Source organism: Leiobunum rupestre, chromosome 5 (assembly GCF_980474605.1).
Source record: "Leiobunum rupestre chromosome 5, qqLeiRupe1.1.hap1, whole genome shotgun sequence".
Taxonomy (NCBI): domain Eukaryota; kingdom Metazoa; phylum Arthropoda; class Arachnida; order Opiliones; family Sclerosomatidae; genus Leiobunum; species Leiobunum rupestre.
This window is the reverse complement of record NC_143388.1, coordinates 71,409,847-71,431,353: the sequence shown is the minus strand read 5'-3', so window position 1 is coordinate 71,431,353 and position 21,507 is coordinate 71,409,847. Positions and strand designations below refer to the sequence as shown.

The 21,507-nt window shown below is 34.7% G+C and overlaps 3 protein-coding genes across 3 annotated transcripts; 2 read left to right on the top strand and 1 right to left on the bottom strand.

The window, feature by feature from the left end:
* Nucleotides 1-1,148: 1,148 nt before the first annotated feature.
* LOC149945808 (zinc finger MYM-type protein 1-like) lies at nucleotides 1,149-3,931 on the bottom strand. The gene is made up of 3 exons (XM_090176715.1): nucleotides 3,758-3,931; nucleotides 1,530-3,155; nucleotides 1,149-1,457 (listed from the first exon to the last, which is right to left on the bottom strand). The coding sequence occupies exons 1-3, from the start codon at nucleotides 3,929-3,931 to the stop codon at nucleotides 1,149-1,151; spliced, it is 2,109 nt and encodes a 702-aa protein (XP_090032841.1).
* A 124-nt stretch (nucleotides 3,932-4,055) lies between these two features.
* On the top strand, nucleotides 4,056-6,026 carry LOC149945807 (uncharacterized). The gene is made up of 2 exons (XM_090176714.1): nucleotides 4,056-4,299; nucleotides 4,366-6,026. Exons 1-2 carry the CDS (start codon nucleotides 4,056-4,058, stop codon nucleotides 6,024-6,026), a joined length of 1,905 nt encoding a protein of 634 aa, XP_090032840.1.
* Nucleotides 6,027-19,820: 13,794 nt separating this feature from the next.
* LOC149945806 (uncharacterized) lies at nucleotides 19,821-20,447 on the top strand. Its single transcript, XM_090176712.1, has 3 exons — nucleotides 19,821-20,017; nucleotides 20,082-20,306; nucleotides 20,369-20,447. Exons 1-3 carry the CDS (start codon nucleotides 19,821-19,823, stop codon nucleotides 20,445-20,447), a joined length of 501 nt encoding a protein of 166 aa, XP_090032838.1.
* The last annotated feature ends 1,060 nt before the right edge of the window (nucleotides 20,448-21,507 follow it).

Sequence of the window (21,507 nt, the reverse complement as noted above, 5' to 3'; positions counted from 1 at the left end):
AGTATCACAATCGAGGGGTCGGACATTCCCATAAAAAGCGTACGGGATTTCGATTTCGTCCAAGGTTTCGCGATTTCGCCCAAGGTTTCGCGATTTCGTACAAGGTTTCGGGATTTCGTCCAAGGTTTCGCGATTTCGTCAAAGATTTCGCGATTTTATCAGATTTCGCGATTTCGTCGGAGATTTCTTGAGAAGTGTACGGGATTTTGTACAAATGTACGACCCCTCGATCACAATACACCGAAACGAGATATTTCAAAAACGTTTTCACTAGTCTCGATCTTAACGATTAAAAATGCAACGGATCTATCGTTTCTATACTAGTTCCAATTTTTCGCATATATCTCTGCGACGACGTCTTCTGCTGCCACGTCAGTATACAATTTTTGCTAACACATTCCTTTACATTTTCGAAAGAACAACATTAATTACAGCGATACAGCCGGGAGTAGTGGCGTACTCCTGTAATCCCAAGCTTCTGGGAGGCAGAGTTTGTGGATGGCCGTTTGAGGAAGACCACCAATCCCCCAACGGGTGGTCGGAATATTTCCGCCACGGGTGTCCTCACCCCAGTGCCGGCTTAAGAAAAAAATTTCACCCGGGCGAGGTGCATTTTTGGCGCCCCTCTGATTTTCCACCAAAATTACCCCCCCCCCCCCAGTAAAAACATGACCATCTCCGTGTTATATATTTACGGTTTTCTTAACGATAAATAATCACCTTAATGACTTTCTAAATACTTAAAAGAGTATAAACTTATTTAATACCTTCTTTATGGTACATAATTCGGCCTATTTTACAAAAAGCTTCTAACAGTAGGTGAGCAGGCGTGACTAGTATACGAAGTTGTATTCGATATAAACAACAATTTTTTAAACCTTTCATTAATTGTTTTCACAACTAAATTAAAGCACTATTTCGCGGGATTTTTTTTCCGCAAAGTCTTTAATAATGGATTCTATTTCAATTTCCTGAAGCATATCATATTCTATTGACATCATCGCCAGTCCGACCAGTCGTTCTTGAGACATTGTAGATCTCAAATAGTTTTTAATTAGTTTTAATTTTGAGAAGCTTCTTTCTCCAGACGCAACAGTCACCGGGAGTGTTAGAACTATTCGAAGTGCTATATAAACGTTGGGGAAATTTTAACTTAGACTGTTGGTAATTAAGTAAGCTAAAATGTCCTGTGGTCCACTTGCGCAATCGTCGGGCAATAAAGAAAGAAGCACCAATAGTTCTTGATGAAGTTGCAAGCCTTCCACATCACAATGGTTTTCGTCTGTTAATGCTAACTGTAAATCTGCACATTTCTTTAATAGCGTAGCCTTATCTTCATTTTTTATATTATACATAAATCCAAACATGTCATTGTGAGTGTTCAGTTGATAAAATCTTTCTTCCAATGAATTTATAGCACGGTCGAATACGTAAAAATAGAAGTTACTTCTGAAAGACTTTTTCGGATCTGCATTTGATTCATCTCGCGACTCATAGTCAAATTAACGTTTAATTTTTCTAGGACGCACTCGTGATTCAGTTGGAAACACAGGATCAATTTCGAGAGTTTCTGCAATTTCCCTCGCATCAACTAGTATAATTTCAAAACCTTTCTCTGATCGCATTTCCTCAAAATAGCTTTTGACTTTAGCTATAAGTTGAATTGCATTCGAAATATTAATATCTTTTTTCTGCAATAATTTGCTGATCACATTTATTCTGAAGAGAACTATGTGCCACACAACTAGACAACAGATAAACTTAAAGCTCTTCAGCTGGCGAGCCAGACCAAGCGCAGCGTTTTTTCCATATGCATCAAGTCTCGAATCTGCTGATAACTCGAGTAAGGCGTCGTAAATTTCTCCAATCTGGTAACGACAAGGAGATACAGCATCGATACGGCTCTCCCATCGAGTTTCACTTAGTGGTTTAACTGTCAAAGAAGCTATATGTTTCTTGAATACTGACCATCTATAGGTCGAGGCAGAAAAGTAGTTGTGTAATTCTTGTAAAATACTAAAAAAATTAACAGCTTCGTTGCAAGATAAAGCAGCATCATTGACGACTAGGTTAAGGGAGTGGGCACTACACGGCACGAAAAATGCCCGAGGGTTCAAATTTCGAATTCTACTCTGCACTCCTGCGTGTTTACCCCTCATATTAGCCCCATTATCATAACCTTGACCACGCATATTACGCAGTGGTATTTTTAGGTCCTCTAGTTGAGACAACAGGGTATCTGTTAGCGCTTCTCCTGTTGAACAGTCGATCGGAATAAATCCCAAAAAATGTTCTTTTATGCAGGGTTCTTTTCCTGATACACAGTGCACATACCGAATAACTAAAGACAGCTGTTCTGCGTGGCTTATATCAGGCGTACAATCTAAAATAACAGAATAATACGTCGACTCATGTGCTTCGTTTAAAATATGTTGCTTTACTTTAGAGCCAAGCAAAGCAATTATCTCATTCTGGATATTTTTACCCAGATAATGAACATTTGATTCTTTTAAAGTTATCCTTCGTAAATGGTCAGCAATAACTATGTCAAATTTACCAACAAACTCTAGTAGCTTTAAAAAATTGCCATTGTTTCTTGAATAGAGCTGATCAGTTTTACCGCGAAAGGCTAAGTTTTGTGAACCCAGAAACTCGATAATAATCAACACTATGCGTTTGATCACTTCTTTCCAGCGCTCAACTTCATTTCCTATAACTCGTTGATTTTCAGAGTCAATTGTTTTATTCAAACGTAGGCGCTTACTGCATTCTACCCAAGATTGAAACGCTTTCATATGCCCTGGAGATTTTTCATGTTCTGATAAAAGCTCAGACATATGTTTCCAATCAGAAAAGCCAGATTCGGAGGTCAAGGATATTCGTATGCTACTAAAAAGACGACAGCAAAAACAGAAAACCACGTCTTTCAACATAGAATAAATTAACCAGACTCGTGAAATATCTTCCCCATTAGACATACGCCTACGGTAGTTATTCTCAGTAAACCTGCGACCATCTTTATTGACAGGAAACTCAAAGTTTGAAACTTGTTCTGGTCCACGTGTGATTAAAATTTTACGAATGTTGTCGGTTATGTGTACTGGCCATTCTCCAGGGTCATGTGATAACAACAGTTCTTTTTGAGGCATCAACATCTTAAAATATATGAAAGACAATAAATTCGACAATTTAATTAAAATATTTTTAGAAAAAAGGGGGTCTTGAGCAACATCAGAATTTGATTCCATACGCCACACGAGACAGTGCGTGTAGTAAATAAATCTAAGAATTCTTTTATCTAATTAAAAAAAACCCGCTACAATGTATAATATATGCGTAGAATTATAAACGTTTTTACAAGGAAGACATGCCACGATATAATTACAGTGGGTTAAAATTCTTAAGTCAATTTATTTGGTGACGGTGTGAAAAGGGGTATTAGAACACTTCTAAAACTAATGATAGCACGAAATATATTCGATGAAAAATATTAAAAATAAAATAAAAAATACCCACCCAGACTTGTTAAAAACCATAAAACTATTTTAGTTTCGTCCATATACCAATTGTGATTCCCCGCAAATTCTACCTCGCTTATAAATGTAAACGTTATCTGAAATTCGTAGTAGACTGTCGCAGTTTTATCTGCTCGTGCCTTGCTTACGTTAGCTTTGGAAGTATAAATGCGAAAAAAACGTCCAAAATGATAACGTGGCTCGACGACGTCGTTAAAATCTTAAATATTGCTTTATTTAACCATGTATATTGTTTCTCCCTTAACTGAAGATTCTTCATTAAATTCGCTTGGTTCTTGGGATGAGTCAGGGTCATTTTCTTCATCTCCGATTTCGTCGTCTTCTAACTCTATACTTTCTTCATCTCTAACTTTGTCCTCTACTTTCTCTATATCTGTTATAGAGTAATATAACATGTCTTGATTGAAACGTCATCATCTGACGTAATAGGGGAGGGGGTAGGAAGCGATAGTATCGCCATCTATGACTCTCTATTTTTCAAGAGGCAGTCCGCCATATTAGGCGCAGATTTTCGTAAAAATGGTTCGAAAACATAGACGTTGTTGCGTAAAAAACTGTTTAGGCGAAAAAACTAAAAATAATTCGCTCAATGACTCGCGCGATATTAGATTGTTTTGTATTCCTCCCATAATACATAACCAAGGGCCTCAAACCGAAGAGCTATCTGCTTATAGGCGCAACCAATGGATCATTAAGCTAAGGCTTAGAGATGTAGAGGAGTCAGAAGGCAAGTTAAGAGTTTGCTCTAGGCACTTTTACTCAGGTAATAATTTTTGTTTTATTTTGTTTTATAATATTTCATCATATTAAATTAAAGATGCTTTCGTAGGTGTACCTTCCAAGCTTTATGACAAAACAAATCCAGATTGGTTGCCCTCATTCAACGATACTAGTAGTTCGTCTGATGTATCTACTTCACATACTCCGGGTAATGTGGGAAGATACAATAGGAGAATGAAAAGGCGAAAACTTAATTACTCTTCAGATAATATAATGACATCAACGCCATCTGAAAATCATTTACAATATCATGGTACTTTTCAAGATGTATCGTCTATTGGTAAAAGTAACAGTAGTGATGTTATTGGTAATCTGTCTATCATTTCTGAAGCCAACTCATTGCTTGAAGATAATGTCTCGAGGTCAGAAATTAGTATGCCAAATGAATCTAATCCTACCACAAAAACTGCTGATAACGTTGAAGCTGGAGATGTGGTTCGATGTTCTGTCACAACCAAAATAATTGGTATCGATTTCTCGGGACAAACTGATTTTAGTAGTGTAGATTTTGGTGGGCAAACTGATCATAGTGTAACTGATTTTTCTGGACAAACTGAAACTACTGGGATAGATTTTTGCGTACAAACTGAACCACAAGTATGTAATGTACATTCACAAACTATATTGCGAGTTTGCCCCAAATTTGAAGCTGAAGATTTAGAAATTAAATTAAAAGAATGTGCTGATATGATTCAAACTTTGAGCTCTCAAATTAATGACCTTAATATTGTTATTAGCCATGGAGAGGAAGAAATATGCAAATTACATTCTGAAATAACTCAGAAAAATGAGGAAATAGAAAAATTACATTTCCATCCCTCTTACTTTGGTTGTGACAAAGAAAAAGTGCGGTTTTTCACTGGTCTGGAATGTTTGGAACTACTGAAAGACATTTTAGAGGAAATACAACCTTATTTATTTCAAAATTCCAAACTAAGCGCATTTCAGCAACTAATTTTAACGCTAATGAAACTTCGCTTAGCCTCAACTAATAAAGAACTGGCATTTAAATTTTGGATCTCAGAAAATTCAGTGGGAAGAATTTTCTATAATTGCCTCAATGCTTTATATAACCGTCTCTTTAAATTTGTTAAGTGGCCAGAGAGAGACGAATTGCATGCAACAATGCCGATGTGCTTTCGAGAGAAATTTGGAAAGAAGTACTCGGTGATTATTGATTGCTTTGAAGTTTTTTCTGATAAGCCATCCAGTGTTAAAAGTCGGGCCGAAACTTGGTCAAATTATAAACATCAAAACACTGTGAAATTTCTTATTGGAATTACTCCTCAAGGCTCAATCAGTTTTATCTCTCAGGGCTGGGGAGGTAGAGTCAGTGACAAATATCTAACTGAACATTCGGGACTATTAGAAAAGCTTCTACCTGGTGACCTGGTCCTTGCTGATAGAGGATTTGACATTGATGATTCTGTTGGGTTTTATTGTGCGAGTATTAAGTATCCTGCTTTTGTGAATGGGAAAAAGCAGTTAGACCCTTATGATGTAGAAGCAACCCGCAAATTAGTTAACGTGAGAATACACGTTGAGCGAGTCATAGGTCAGCTTCGACAAAAGTATAGAATACTACATACTAAAATTCCAGTTGAACTTTTAAAGAAAGCCCCAGATGAAACAGTAGCCACAATCGATAAAATTGCAAGAGTTTGTTGTGCACTAACTAATTTGACACCATCAGTAGTTTCTATTGAATAATATAATAGCATAATTGAAGTGTAATTAAAATTTATTCAGAATAACTTTTTGTTCATATTTATTTACATTTGCATATATATTTAAAACTTGTTTACAATATTTACATTGGAGACGATGAAGGGCTAACCAACGAAACCGGTCAGACTATCATGTAAATATTGTGAACAAGTTTTAAATATATATATGCAAATGTAACGACTAACAAGCATATAGTAACTGTACCACATCACTAAGTTGCCTGAAAGCCAAAACCATGTAACTCTAACTGGAATTAGTATAAAATATCGTTGTATTTTTATTAGCTTCTCTAATTTAACTTGACTAGTCTTTAACGTTTATAGCTTGACTAGTTTATCACAATGTTAACTATTTTATCACTAAGTTAAAACTTATTTTAAAAGGAAAAATTTGAATTCATTTTATACAAGTTTTAACGAATTACTATTTAAAATTAATCTAGTTTAAGTCTTTTTTTAGTTTTAATCTTGTTGATGCAATCTGGACAAACCCATTTTCCTTTCGGAATTTTTTTCAACTTTAGGCACTGAACATGAAACCATTTAATTAAACAGCTTCCGGATTCACAATAAATCATTTCTCCTGATTCTCTTTTTTTGCAATAACACCACGTCTCCTCGTTTTCAACATCTGTCTTCTGACCATTTTCCTCCTCAGCTTGTTTTTTAACTTTCTCATCTTGGGTTATATTAACCTTCTCTTGGCAATTTGTAGGTGTAGATTTCACTATTTGCTTTTTTTCCTTTTTTTATTATTAAATCTTTTGCTTGGTGATAAAATATCTTCAGGTACAGGGCGGAGAGCTATAACAGGAGATAAATTTCCGAGCTCTTTAGTCGTTGAAGGCAAGGATATTTTGGCCTTATCAAGCTTGTGAATTTCTTGTGGTACCACTTGTTTTTTTCCTCTTTTTCTTTTTGGCTGGTTTTCTTTAAGAGACGGATCATTGGTGAAAAATTTTCCAACTAACTGAGGAAAAATGGCTCTTTTGAAAAATCTTTCTGCCTTTGGGCATTCTGTTTCCCAAAAAATCCTATCAGGGTACACTCTAATGACATAGAAATCTACGTTAGTCCATACGCAAAAATCTGAATAGAGGCTCTCTTTTATAAACAATTGAGCTTGTACTTGGGAATAATACGGGTGTTTTTTTTTTCAGTTCCAAGTTCTCAGTTAAACAGAAATTTGGGTTCATCAATCCTTTTTTGTACGATTGGTCCTTTAAAGTATAAGGGCATTTTCCTTCCAAAATACCATTGCCGCAGCAATCGCAGCTAATCAAACCATCGGGTGACGCTCCTAGATGAGGAAATCGTGGATTTAGACAGAGTCCTGATACTTCACATTTAAAGTTAACATGTTTTTCTTCCATCTGTTTGATGTATTCCTTCCGCATTGTTTCCTCATTTGAGATACCCCAATTGGTAGCAACACTTTCAAACTTGTGAGAGTTAGGGTAGCAAATTACTGAAATTAGAGATGCCGACGGTTTCTCTGGATTGCTGTGACAGGCTCTGTGAAAATTGGAGGCAGTAATTCTACCAGCTCGAAAATGGTTCCACATTTTACATTTGTTTTGTAATTTACTTCCTAATTCAACACTCCGGGCTTGCTCTACAGTAAAGTCAATTTTGATAGTTTCGCACTCTTTTAAGAGCTCATCTAAGGTTAATCCCTTGGTTTTTTCATCAAACAACTCCGTTAATAATATAGGATATGCTGGGTTAATACATTTTGGTATGAAATTAGCCTGATAGTTCCTATCAATACTGAAATAGGATCCTTTTCCACAGTGCCTAAATATTTTTTCTGCAAGCCTTTTATGTTCAATTTCAGTTATCAGAGGAACTGGTTTTTGAACCAAAATACAGGATTTTGTTTTGGATGAACTCAACACAATTTCATGCTCTTCAAGAATTAATATTTTTTCAAGGTTTTTTTTCCTCGCTGCAGCAGAATTTAGATTCATTTCGGCAATTGGAACATAGCAAATATCTCGCATAACAGGGACAACCCAGTAAGCTTTCTCTCCAGTAACAGTTGTTTTCTCGCTAAACCTTACTGAATAATCAATGTAAAATAGGAGCGCCGCAATATGGGAACATGACTCATCCAAACCAGCCATGCAATTGCAATGAGCACATGTAACGGATGATATATCCTTTAGTACAATGATCCACGGTTTCAGTGGAGGTTCATTCAACCTCTGTGAGTGCATAACCTAATAAAAAACTTCATTAAATAAGGAATTCTTTTGGAAATGAACTACCAATTAAAAATACTTACAGTTGCTTTCACTAAAACGTAGTTATTAAACGATTTAACCAACACCTCTCTTACAAAGCCACTAACAAACTGATTGTAGCCAGTTAAACTTTTGTAGTTTTTTAATTGCTCTTGAGTGTATGGTGATATTCCATCCACCAGATAACAATAAATATCAGCATAAGTAACAGCAGGTAAAAACTTTAATGTCTCATGCTGATCAGGCTTAACAATTTTATAGTCTTTATTTTTAATATAATATGGGTCGGTGTCATTAATGAACGCGATTTTCTCTAAATATCTACTTTTAACGTGAAAATCCAATCCGTTAAAATATTCCGACTTTTCCATTTCTTAGTTAAAATAAAATTATAAGATTAAAACAAACCATTGCATTATGGAAACTGCGCTCAAAATGGCCGACACTCGCCAGTCTTTAAAGAAAAAATTGCAAAGACTATATACGTTAATACTTGTCGGTCCTCAAGTATACTTGTAGTGTCTTTGCATTTTTCATAAACAGACGACTGACACTACTCTATAGGTGATTGAGCCGTTGAAGTACTAGGCCTACACGTATGAACCTTTTTAAAGCAGTCGCTTGCTTTTCTACTTCAACAGCTTCTCTTAACTTCCTTTTTTTATAAAACGAACCAGAATGCTTCTTTTTCTCGGACATGTTATGATGTTAGTACAACGTGATTGTCTAATTAAAATCTATCTTCACAAGTATTTAACTAAAAATTCTAAATTTCATTTTGCGCTTGCGCGTAAAATAGAAAAGACTATCTATAACTACGGACACACGACAGACTAAATCGGAACAATTGACTGCGTTTGGAACTAGACATCGAAAACGGTTTAAAGGCTTTTTTTAGAATATTGAATGCAGTTTATAACCATGAGAGACTAAAAACAACTAGAATTCTTGAAGATGGCCTCCTAGTGTATTTATTATAGAGCAGGATAAACGACAACGAAAATGCAAACATGGACTGTATTCCTGTGGTCTTCCTTACATTCTTGTAGCATCGCCCAATCACTTTTTCTTCTTCGTGCACCATGATTTATTATGAAAATACCAGGCAATTGCTTTATCCGTCAGAACTATCTACTCTAAGTGTATGGTTTTTTACTATTGTAAAGTTAAAATAGTAGCGAAAAAACGTTCATCGACGATGTTGGACATTTACGTTAGGAAATCGATTTGTTTTTTTAATTTGCTAAAGATTTTTCAAAAATGTTTTAGATTTCATTAAATTTTTTATAAACAAACGTCACTCTTGATAAACAAAAAGGCGCAGAAGTCAATTTTGGCGCCCCTCTCAAGCCGGCGCCCCGGGCAGTCGCCCGGCCCTAAAGCTCACCCCTATCCCCACGTATCCCCCCGTTGGCGTGGCCGTTACACTGATCTCGCCCTGATTAATCAAATGGACGAGAGGACTAAATTGTCCCACACGTCACAATCGACTAAAAAAAAATTACAGCGATACAATGGGCAACTTCACAGACAAAAAGGATTTATGACATAGGCTTTGAATGATATATTTATTGCAAAGTAAGCTTGGCAGTACGAGAACGCTGCTTCAGAATTGAGATTCATAATTTTTACGAAATGGTTTCGAAACTGGAAATAGGAAGGGTGCGTTCAGCAGATTATCGTTTCCATCAAGGTTTAACAAGGACTTCCCGCACGATTTCTTCTTTCATGATAAGTCATCGCTAGATGGCGTCAGTGATTCAAAAAAGTGGGGTGTACTAAAGACTAGTGAATAGCGAAGCATACACCATATATACTTAAAGGACTTAAATTTAGTAGCACGTGCTTCTCATGTATCCCAAAAAATCATTGAATTGGGAATAATACTGCTAGAATTACAACTACGATGTCGGTTGCCATGGTTACGCGGGAGCTGTTCTGATAAGACTGTACGAAATTAATCCTTATAATTAGGCGGTAGCGCTATCTATATTTTGTAAAGTTATATGGCTAAAAATAAATAATTATTAGCTAACTCACCGTAACTTGAGTTAAAAAGGATCGTGTTGACAGAATAAAATAATTTTTAAACAACTTCAAAGGTTTGTTTCTTACGAGTAATCACACATTTCAATAGTTCTTTATCGTTTGAATACGACACCTAGTGGCATAATTTCAAACTAGGCCGGGAATTATGAGAAATCACATTTTACCCAGAGTCGTTAGGAATATTTAAAATAAATGTCGTCTGCTTTGCTGCAAATACAGTTTAAGCCTTGGAGCCCCAGCAAACACAAAAACGTCCTTTGGACATCCGATAGACGTCACACTCCCCAGCAAACACAAATCGTCCCTGGGACGTCCCAGCATGGTCCATAGAGCCCAGCTTGGTCCCGTCCAAAATTCGTCCTACGGGACGAATAACGGACGTCCCATTTTAGTCCTCGTAGTACCAATTTCGCGACATCCGATATTCAGCCCAATCGACGTCGCATGGATCTCCACTATTCGTCCGAAATGTTTCGTCCATCAATGCTATCTAGAGGCGCGTTTATCAGCAATTAATTTTAATTTGTTTCCCCTGTATTTGTATTTAAGCTGATAATGATTAATGGAACCACAAAATATTAATTTTATTATGAATATTATTATTTAAATTTACGAGTTTATTTAACGTGAATTAATGAAATTACGTGTTAAATCAAAACTACTTAATTATTTTATTAATTTGATCTGTTCTTAATTTTTATATTATTATTTTCTTAATTTTATTTCCATTTTTTCATTTGATGAATTATTTCTACAATCACAGCCAATTACTGCGAAAAAGCTGATCTAAGTTGGCCGCGCTAAAGTCCTTTTAAAATAACAGCCCAGTTTGTAGTTTCTTTTGTAAGACGCCATTCATTTACTCGATAGTTTGGAATATTGAGTTGGGAATATTAATCTAGAGATCCAATCAAATCTGCTCCCCGCGAAACAAGTTTTTGAAAAATACGAATGTGCCGTCTGCTCTAAAATGACGAGCAAACGTTATCATATGACCCGTGGCGCCATCCATTATTTTGAAGAAAAAAATCTTTTGCTTGAAAACGCGTCTTATTTGAACGAACCATTGAGAGATAGACGGCGCCACGGGTAGAATGATAACGTTTTCTCGTCATTTGGAACGCCGATGGGAGCAGACGACAGTATTCTTATTTTTAAAAACTTGTTTCGCGAAATACTGAAATCCGACGTTTTGATTGGACCTCTAGATTAATATTCCCAACTCAATGGTTTGGAATCGGTCACCATAAAGTCCATAATGCGTTCTACACAAACGTTAAAGATTATAACATAGTAATCTCTAGTATCGCTGATAATATATCATAAGAGTAAGTATTTTATTAAAAAACTGTTTGATTTTTTTAATGATTTTAATTCGATTTTTTTTATGTGTCTTTTACAGAGGTAGGAAGAAAATATGTTTGATCAAAGTCTATTTTGACTCGTTACCTTTATGGAGTATTCATCTTCACTCTCACTGAATGGTGGACTTATAGCTCAAATGTGTTCCGTGAATAGTTTAGTGAATTTGTATTTCCAAAAGTAAGATTTACAGTGTATTCTCCGAAAGTTAAGGAAAGTTCGCTGTTTTTAAAGTTCATTTTGGACCTGTACATGTTTCAATTTAACTTTTTAAGTTTATTATTCATTACTCTCACTGAACGGTTCGCCTAAAGCTTTATTTTATACTGTGATATTTTATATAGTTAAATTGTAATTCCAAAAGTAAGATTTGGATAGATATTAAAATTAAGCTTCGAGAAACAGCAATTTCCAGAGTACATTTTTCATCCGATAGTCTTAATTTTTTTAAGGAATAGTATTAAATGGCTTAGTTTTATTTTGCTTCTGATATAAAAATTAATTTTATTGTTTTTTTACATTTGTGTAAGGAAGGTTATTTAATTTTTTAATAGTTTATTTCGAAATTTATTTTGTTATATAAAAAAAACTTTTTTAATTTATATTTTAACTGCTAATACTTGAGTTTCCAACTTTCGAAAACCTATCGTAAAAATTTAATAACCTTATATAATAAATTTAAATTCTTAATTTTTCTGCAGAGTTCGTGTTATTACAATCAAATTGTACACTTGTTGCTGAATTTTTTCCATTATTTTTTCCGAGTGTGACGTCTATCGGATTTACAAAGGACGTTTTTGTGTTTGCTGGGTCGGATCTTGCCTTCGTCCGTAGGACATCCCAAAATCCGGGGTTGACGTCGGTTGGACGTTAAAGGACGTCCAAATGTCCGGTTTGTCTATAGCCGTAGTACGTCCCGGGGACGAGTTTTTGGACGTCCAACGGCGATTACGGCGGTCGTCCCCTGGATGTCTTTCTATAAAACCTAGAGATGTCAATAGGCCTTTAATTTGGTTCAATCATGGCTCAATAGGGATGAAACTAGGACGTTCATTGGATATCGTATTCTGAACAAATAATTTAAAAAGCCAAACTTTATATTAAAATTTTATTCAAAACATTATAAAATACAAGATAATGGAAAAAATCCAGCCACAAGTGTACAATTTGATTGTAATAACACGAACTCTGCAAGTATTAGCTGTTAACATAAAAATTACAAAACTTTTATAGTTATTTAATTTTTATGTAACAAAATAAATTTCGAACTAAACTATTAAAAAACTTCCGTATACAAATGTAAAAAAAACAATAAAATTTATTTTTAAATCAGAAGCAAAATAAAAGTAAGCCATTTAATACTATTCCTTAAAAAAATTAAGACTATCGGATGAAAAATGTACTCTAGATTACTGTTTCTCGAAGCTTAATTTTAATATCTATCCAAATCTTACTTTTGGAATTACAATTTAACTATATAAAATATCACAGTGTAAAATAAGGTATGATTTTACAATGAGTGTCGCCCCCCCCTAGATGGCGTTTTCGTTTCTCAATTTCCTGTAAAATGAAAATTCAGGGTACAAACGGATAGTTGACGAGAGTACCAATATTTTAGACTTGATTTTTTAATATTTATATTATTAGTACCTCAATAATTTGGCTTTTGGCGTTTTGAGCACGTGATGCACGTGCAATTGTTTGATCATTTGCTGGATTTTAGGCCAAAGTAGACGAATATTGGGAGATAACGTTGGTCTCATTGGTTTTTGACCTACAAAATCGATTTCGACTATGGTGCCTTATCGTTCTGCGGAAATTAACAATCGCTGGGCAAAATCCAATATTAACTCAACCAAGGATAGTAAATTTGTGGCACAATACTTATCAGAGTATTGTTACTAGTCCATGTTTGGCAAAAACCAAGATTGCAAATGGCTTAAAGTTGAAGATATTTTCGCCAATATCATAAAATATTTGTAGATAAATTTTGTTCCCAAATATGATATAAGTATAATAATTTAAAATAATATTTCAATTGTTCCCCTTATTGGCACCTGACGGTGCCGCGCACTCGCTTCGCTCGAGCGCCGGGAGCGCGGCGCCACCCCAACCCAACCTAACCTAACCTAACCAGATAAAATCTACCCAATAGTAAACTGATATAAGCTTAATTTAGAGAAGTAATCTTTAACAAAACGGCTGTGGAGGCGTTCTGCAACGTGACAGATACTACATTTACCGCTGTGCAGAACAGCCGTCGAAGCGCTCGAGAGCGTAACAGATCCAACATGTCCTCTTGGCCTAGAGGTCCAGAGACGGTGTATAGTTCCGTGGGATAATGTGTTATATATAAAAGAGAACAAGCCGCAGAACGATAAAGCACCATAGTCGAAATCGATTTTGTAGGTCAAAAACCTATGAAACCTACGATATATCCCAATATTCGTCTACTTTGGTCTAAAATCTAAAAAATGCTATAAAAAACACATAAAAAATCCGTTTACATTTTAAACACTCGATAATATAATAAAAAAACTCATTAGTTTTGTCTACATATAATAATTGTATCTTCGTGTACCCTACGGAATATCAAAATGTATTAATATGACCAAATTGCGCCCTCTACTGGTGTTAACACTCATAGTAAAATCTTACCTAAAATAAAGCTTTAGGCGAACCGTTCAGTGAGAGTAATGAATAATAAACTTAAAAAGTTAAATTGAAACATGTACAGGTCCAAAATGAACTTTAAAAACAACGAACCTTCCTTAACTTTCGGAGAATACACTACAAATCTTACTTTTGGAATTCCAAATTCAATATATAAAATATAACAGTATGAAATAAAGCTTTAGGCGAACCGTTCAGTGAGAGTAATGAATAATAAACTTAAAAAGTTAAATTGAAACATGTACAGGTCCAAAATGAACTTTAAAAACAGCGAACCTTCCTTTACTTTCAGAGAATTCAACGCAAATCTTACTTTTGGAATTCCAAATCCAATATATAAAATATAACAAAATGAAATTAAGCTTTAGGCGAACCACTCAGTGAGAGTAATGAATAATAAACTTAAAAAGTTAAATTGAAACATGTACAGGTCCAAAATGAACTTTAAAAACAGCGAACGTTCCTTAACTTTCGGAGAATACACTGCAAATCTTACTTTTGGAAATACAAATTCACTAAACTATTCACGGAACACATTTGAGCTATAAATCCACCATTCAATGAGAGTGAAGATGAATACTCCATAAAGGTAACGAGTCAAAATAGACTTTGATCAAACATATTTTCTTCCTACCTCTGTAAAAGACACATAAAAAAAATCGAATTAAAATCATTAAAAAAATCAAACAGTTTTTTAATAAAATACTTACTCTTATGATATATTATCAGCGATACTAGAGATTACTTTGTTATAATCTTTAACGTTTGTGTAGAACGCATTATGGACTTTATGGTGACCGATTCCAAACTATCGAGTAAAGGCGTCGTACAAAAGAAACTACAAACTGGGCTACCAGATATTTTAAAATTACTTTAGCGCGGCCAACTTGGATCAGCTTTTTCGCAGTAAATGGCTGTGATTGTAGAAATAATTCATCAAATGAAAACGAGAAAATAATGGAAATAAAAATTAAGAAAATAATAATATAAAAAAATATAAAAATTAAGAACAGATAAAATTAATTAAATAATTAAGTAGTTTTGATTTAACACGTAATTTCATTAATTCACGTTTAATAAACTCGTAAATTTAAATAATAATAATATTCATAATAAAATTAATATTTTGTGGTTCATTAATCATTATCAGCTCAAATACAAATACAGGTGAAACAAATTAAAATTAATTGCTGATAAACGCGCCTCTAGATAGCATTGATGGACGAAACATTTTGGACGAATAGTGGAGATCCATGCGACGTCGATTGGGCTGAATATCGGATGTCACGAAATTGGTACTACGAGGACTAAAATGGGACTTCCGTTATTCGTTCCGTAGAACGAATTTGGGACGTGACCAAGCTGGGCTCTATGGACCATGCCTGGACGTCCCAGGGACGATTTGTGTTTGCTGGGAGGTCACTGAAAGCTGTGATTGTGATAGCTACTTATTTTTAATGAGTATTTGTTAAAATAATTTTTATTGTTTAACTCTTTATTAGTTTAGTAAAAGTGTTTTTTTTTGCAAAGCATGGATAGTGAGATTAGGAAACCAGATATTCCAACAGGAAAGTGGACCAAACAACTAATAAGATTCCCAAAGACGTTTAATGAACAGAAAATTATAGACCGTAAATATAAACATAAAGCCGGGAAACATTATACTAAAGGGTACAGAATGGCCAAATCTAAAAAGGTTCGGAACATTGTAGTTCATTATGGCCCGAGTCTAATTTGGGCCAAGACTTTAATACAGACTTCGTACTCATTACCAAAAATGTACAACCCTGTAGTGTGGATTGAGTACTCCGGAAATATATCTGGTGGATATTGCACTTGCAAGTCTGGTGTAGGTGGGACGTGTTGCCATGTTATCGCAGTATTGTTTATAGTTCTAGATAAACTTAACTGCGGGAATAATTTTATTATCAAAGATATTTCTGACAATGCATCCGAAAAGTCATGTACCGACAAAAAATGTGTGGTCTCAGCCAAATTCGATATCTCAAAATGCGAATCAAACCCCAATGGCATTTTCAACTTTATATTTTGATAAGCACGACCCAATTAAAAAAGGAGAAGAATTACAGAGATTGCCTTGCTAGAAGGAAAGAGAATTCGGCTTTAACGTTTGTTGAAGTGAAAGAAGAGTCTTTAAAAAGATTGTCGGAAGACACCAGCCTTACTCCTATGTTTTCAGACATTTTGAACTCTCACAACTTTAAACCAGATTTATCAAAAAAAACTGTATCTTGCGCCACTCATGCATCCGGAAATAAACTTTCACAAAACGAAAATTAAGATAGGCTAAGAATTCCTCTATATGAAATAAATATTTAAGGATTTTCTCCACAAGAACTTGAACTTTCAACAGAAATTTCATTGGAGGAAATGAAACTTACGTTACCTGGTGCGTGGGAACTGGAAGAAAAAACCAGGTTGCAATCCAATACAAAATTGTGAAAATGCGGAAACGAGGGGTAAAAATTGGCGGAAACGAGGGGTAAAGATTGCCGGAAACAAAGATATGTCCCCTTCTCGTGTTCTTTAAATTACGTAAATTTAAATTAGTTTGACCGTGTCATATTTGAGAAAATTTAAGTCGAAAAACGTGAAACAGAGTAAACGCCATTACTCTTTGGTAATATTAATTAATTTTTAATTTATCCCCTTTAAGAGGTACACGTCTATACTTGGTATCCTTCGATAGATCGTGAAGTCTTCTATAAATTACGTAAGTTTAAATTAGTTTGACCATGTCATATTTAAGAAAATTAAAGGCGAAAAACGCGAAACAGAGTGAACTCCTTTATTCTTTGTTAGTGTCTCCGCCGTTATAAGGTTTATTTCAGTAGAAGGTATCTTTAGATAGATCGTTAATTGTAGTATTATTTTCGTAATTTACAAATAGATGTGATATACTCGCTCCAGGATTCTAAAAAATTCAAATGATTTTGTTCGCGCTTTTCTTAATCCGACTGGAACTGCACTGCCATCTATATAAATTTATTGCAGATTATTGATTTTTCGCCTTTTTATATTTTAAATTATGTTTAGGTAATTTTCATTGAAAACATGATTTTCTATTTAATTTCTATTGTGCAAAGACAATTTTAAACTAATTTGGATTTAGTTTGGTCTAATATCATTTTTAGCCATATCGAGTACCCTACTGTACTCTGTATTTTATTTTTCCGACAATTGGATATTTTGCCGAATTGACTATGGCTCGGACTATGGTGGTTTTTCTTGGTTCTCCAATCGCTCGAAACAATGTTACTGGGAGGAATAGCGATAGTAACGCTAAACATCGGACGGTTTTTTTTTGCAAGGTCTTGAGTTATTAGGGATAGATCGTATTAAGACTTGTGTTTCAGGCACAACTAAAACCAGTTTATTTTGGTAAAAACGAATATGATTTAAATATTAGATCAGATTACGTAATAGATGTTATCGGATAGTAATTATGCTTTTTTACAACATATAATGCAAATTACGATTGATAAGAGCCGAAATTAATAAATCAGCGGATTTATGGTGTTTTATGCAATACAATTATATTTTAAACGACTACGCGAACTTAAAAAAGTAAAATACATCAACAGTTGTTTCATTTTGGAAAGACTAGATCAAATACACATTTATCACTTTTGATCTCGTTGCCGTAGGATTTCAGAAATAAAATTTACCTCATTTGGTATATTTTAATTATATGTAAGTGCCGTTTAATGTGGATTTAGCCTAGTTCCGTGCAGAACAAAACCAAATATCCCAAAAAGTCAGTGTAAGAATGAATAGGAGCTTCTTAATTATATTTTATTTCGGGAGTGAAAAGCGACAGCAACGGAAACAAGCCAACGAATTTTAAAATACGTGCTGTTTTATATTCGACTCTTAGACATTCCAATTGTATACGTTCATAATTTTCTGGTAAAGTAAAGGAATGCAACAATAATATATATATAATCAATTAAATATCTTCACTATAAAAACGTAGCCGTCGTTCTTAATGCACTCTCCAGAAAGACCAAAGCAAGGTTTTTTCCTAATTGTATCTAAACACAGAAAATGAAATGATTATGAAGGGGTAGCAGACGTTGCAGATAGGAATACTGACGTAGAGAAAGTGAATGAACTCAAAGTTAAATAAGTTTCTATATGTGAATACTTTCGATCTTCCACCTAATATTTGTAACCAAATTACTATTACAGTTAAAGGGCAACGCAAGTGGTCATGCAGGGGGGGAACTATGTTTTCTTCAACAAGCCGAAGTAGGTTTTCCCAAGGATGATTTTATACAGCGCGAAAGCCTTATTCTCCTTGGTGTAGCCACGTGGCGCAATTTCGCTCTCATACGCGAATTTTTCGATTTTCTTCGCTGAGTTAGCTCGCAATCAACGAACCCAGGAATTTAGGCCTAGCTTAATTTATTTATTATGGAGAAAAGAACTGGGTTAGTTTCCGAGAGTTGGACTTTGATATTTTCGATTTAACAATGTTTTGGAATAAAATTATTAGTGAATTGAATATTTTTAATAATGGAAGTTGAAACATTAGGACTTGGACGCGGTAAATCTCTGCCGCTAGCCTCACATTGGATTAAGAAAATTCCACACCACACACACTCCTATATCCCGTCTCCCTTAACAATTTCCCTATCATTATACCCCGACAGAATATTTATCTTTTTTTATTACATTTATTTTGTAGTAGTTTAGGATCAGATTTGTCGGTAAGCACGGAGACTTCGCTTTCCTCGGCCATTTTCGCGACTAAAGAATGCATGGATTTTGCGTAAAAACCGGGAGAGGCGCATTTATACAAAATAAATTCGGCAAATATGGTTCTGCTTTTTTACAGAGGGAAAGGCTATGGCAGATAGCGCATGCGCAGTCGTTCTTTTTATCTATAAGATAATTTACCCCCCTGCATGGTCACTTGCGTTGCCCTTTAAGGGTTGGAGACTGCGTAATCGTACAGAGTTATGATGAATAAGAGTACACCTCGATACTGCTTAAAGCGTTACTTGCACGATATTTGAACACATTAATCTAATACTTTCTAAATTATTATCAGACTATAAGAAATTTATATATTCAATATTTTGTAAAATAAAATTCATTTTAATATATTAAAACTAATATAATAAAATAAAATTCATTTTAATATATTAAAACTAATATAATTAAAAATGTGAATTTTGGAAGTTGGCGGGAAGGCGTGGCTAAAAGTGACGTAGAGTGGTTTTACTCACGTGATCAGTGATCACGCTCACGACGTCACGAGACGTTTTGCCGCTCGTCTGCTAGGCCTAGGCTGTCTATCGAACGTTGTAGCATATTATTAATCCAAGGTTTGATTAATTATTATAACTAATAGCTATGAGCGATTCGAGTGAAGAATCTATTACTCGGATTTGGATTCTGATAGCGCAGTTTCGGATTCAATGCAATCTGATAAAACCGGTTCAGAAAAATCCTTAGATCTTTTCGCTGAAATAGGAATAGCTGATGATAATATTGGCGAAATTCACGGTATAATATCCTATCAATTTGAACCCTTGGCCCTTACTGAAGATGAAGATAATGAAATATTTCAAGAGGAAAACGAAGCCAATAATGAACGATTGCAAAATAATGATTGGTGGGTAGCAATCTTTAATTAATATTAATTGCAAATAACTTATTTTTATTATTCCTTATTATAGGTGTTGTTGTGGCAATTGCACTATTTTGCCACTTGTTGCAGAATGTCAGTGTTGTCAAGAACAGGAAAGGGTAAATGCATTAATTGAAGATATTTGCATAACGGAACACCCAGACTTCCAAAACACCTGTACTAACATTCCGATGTTGAATTTGGCATATCGAGAGTTCCATAACCCTCAACCTGGGGTTATGCTTAGACAACCCGCAGAGGGATTAATACACAAGTGAGATGTATCATTGTGGCTATAATATAGTTAGTAATCGGTTATTTTATTACGACTTATAGGTATTTGGCATATCGAAGATTTATTAGATGGTGTTATTGGATTATTCAAATCGTCGATTTCCCATACCAAGTTGTGTAGTAAATGCAATTAGGAATGCATTTCCATCAGATGATTTCTGTGGATTCCTGCCTTACATACCAAGGCAGGGACGTAGAAGAAATGCTCAAAGAACTTGATTTTTAAATTGTGAAACTTTCTAAGGCTACAATATTTTAATTTTTTAATAAAATGAAAATTTGGATTTTTCATTGAACTATTTGTCATTTTTGTAGTATACAATATTATTAGTCAGAGAACCGACGATGTTTTGTATAAGATTCAACAGCTTCGTCTTTGGTAGGGGGTTTAAATTCAGAGCACAAAGCTTTGGGTGTAGCGCCCAAAACAGATTCAGTCTTCTCATATCCTTTCTCATACGAGTCTTCACTGTATTCAATTACGTTTAACATCAGTTTATTAACATAAGCTGAAATGGTATGTACCCTTATGAATCAATCTTTGTTTGTTTTTAGATTATTGTGCTTACTGTAAGAAGAAGCTTCCAAGATTGGGCGTAACGAATATTCCCCCTTTTTGAATTTTGGGAAGAATATATTCCAACGTCTTGTGCCGTTAACAGTAACAGCTTGCATTTTCGTAGAAATGCATTGCAGCAAGTAGTAATCTATAAATAGAAAATTATTATTGAAGTTAACACTATTTTTAGCACTGAAAGGTACCTATTCATTATTCCAAAATACGAGTAGTGTGTATGTTTAGGTGCAAATTGAATGACAACTGCGTGATAAGCCTCTACAGAGGAGGTTTGACAAGACGGTGAAAGTTGGGATACATCTTTAGAAAATTTTAAAACTATTTTTGCTAACGCAGTATATGCTTGAGATACTAATGAGAAAAATGTTAAAATTAATTCTTCAAAATGAACCAAAATATGAGAATGAAACAAACTTGGATTAAGCCATCTTTTGGGACGCTCGTTATCTAATGTGGCCCTCATGTTTATTTATGACGTGGTTTAGCAGAGATTCCCATTTGGCAGCCATTAACGCAGAATTACCATCGCAGGAGGAAGCGAGCCAGTATACATGATTTTGTATACTTCTGTTCCAGGCAAGTAACACTTCCATATATTTTTTCT

Coding starts and splice junctions, on each gene's coding strand:
- LOC149945808 (XM_090176715.1), bottom strand. CDS start 3,931: ATGTTATATTACTCTATAACAGATATAGAGAAAGTAGAGGACAAAGTT. Junction 3,156..3,757: donor AGGGAGAAACAATATACATG/GTTAAATAAAGC, acceptor ATATATTTTAAG/ATGTTGATGCCTCAAAAAGA. Junction 1,458..1,529: donor TGTTTCCAACTGAATCACGA/GTGCGTCCTAGA, acceptor GATCCGAAAAAG/TCTTTCAGAAGTAACTTCTA.
- LOC149945807 (XM_090176714.1), top strand. CDS start 4,056: ATGGTTCGAAAACATAGACGTTGTTGCGTAAAAAACTGTTTAGGCGAA. Junction 4,300..4,365: donor CTCTAGGCACTTTTACTCAG/GTAATAATTTTT, acceptor ATGCTTTCGTAG/GTGTACCTTCCAAGCTTTAT.
- LOC149945806 (XM_090176712.1), top strand. CDS start 19,821: ATGCAATCTGATAAAACCGGTTCAGAAAAATCCTTAGATCTTTTCGCT. Junction 20,018..20,081: donor CGATTGCAAAATAATGATTG/GTGGGTAGCAAT, acceptor TCCTTATTATAG/GTGTTGTTGTGGCAATTGCA. Junction 20,307..20,368: donor GCAGAGGGATTAATACACAA/GTGAGATGTATC, acceptor TACGACTTATAG/GTATTTGGCATATCGAAGAT.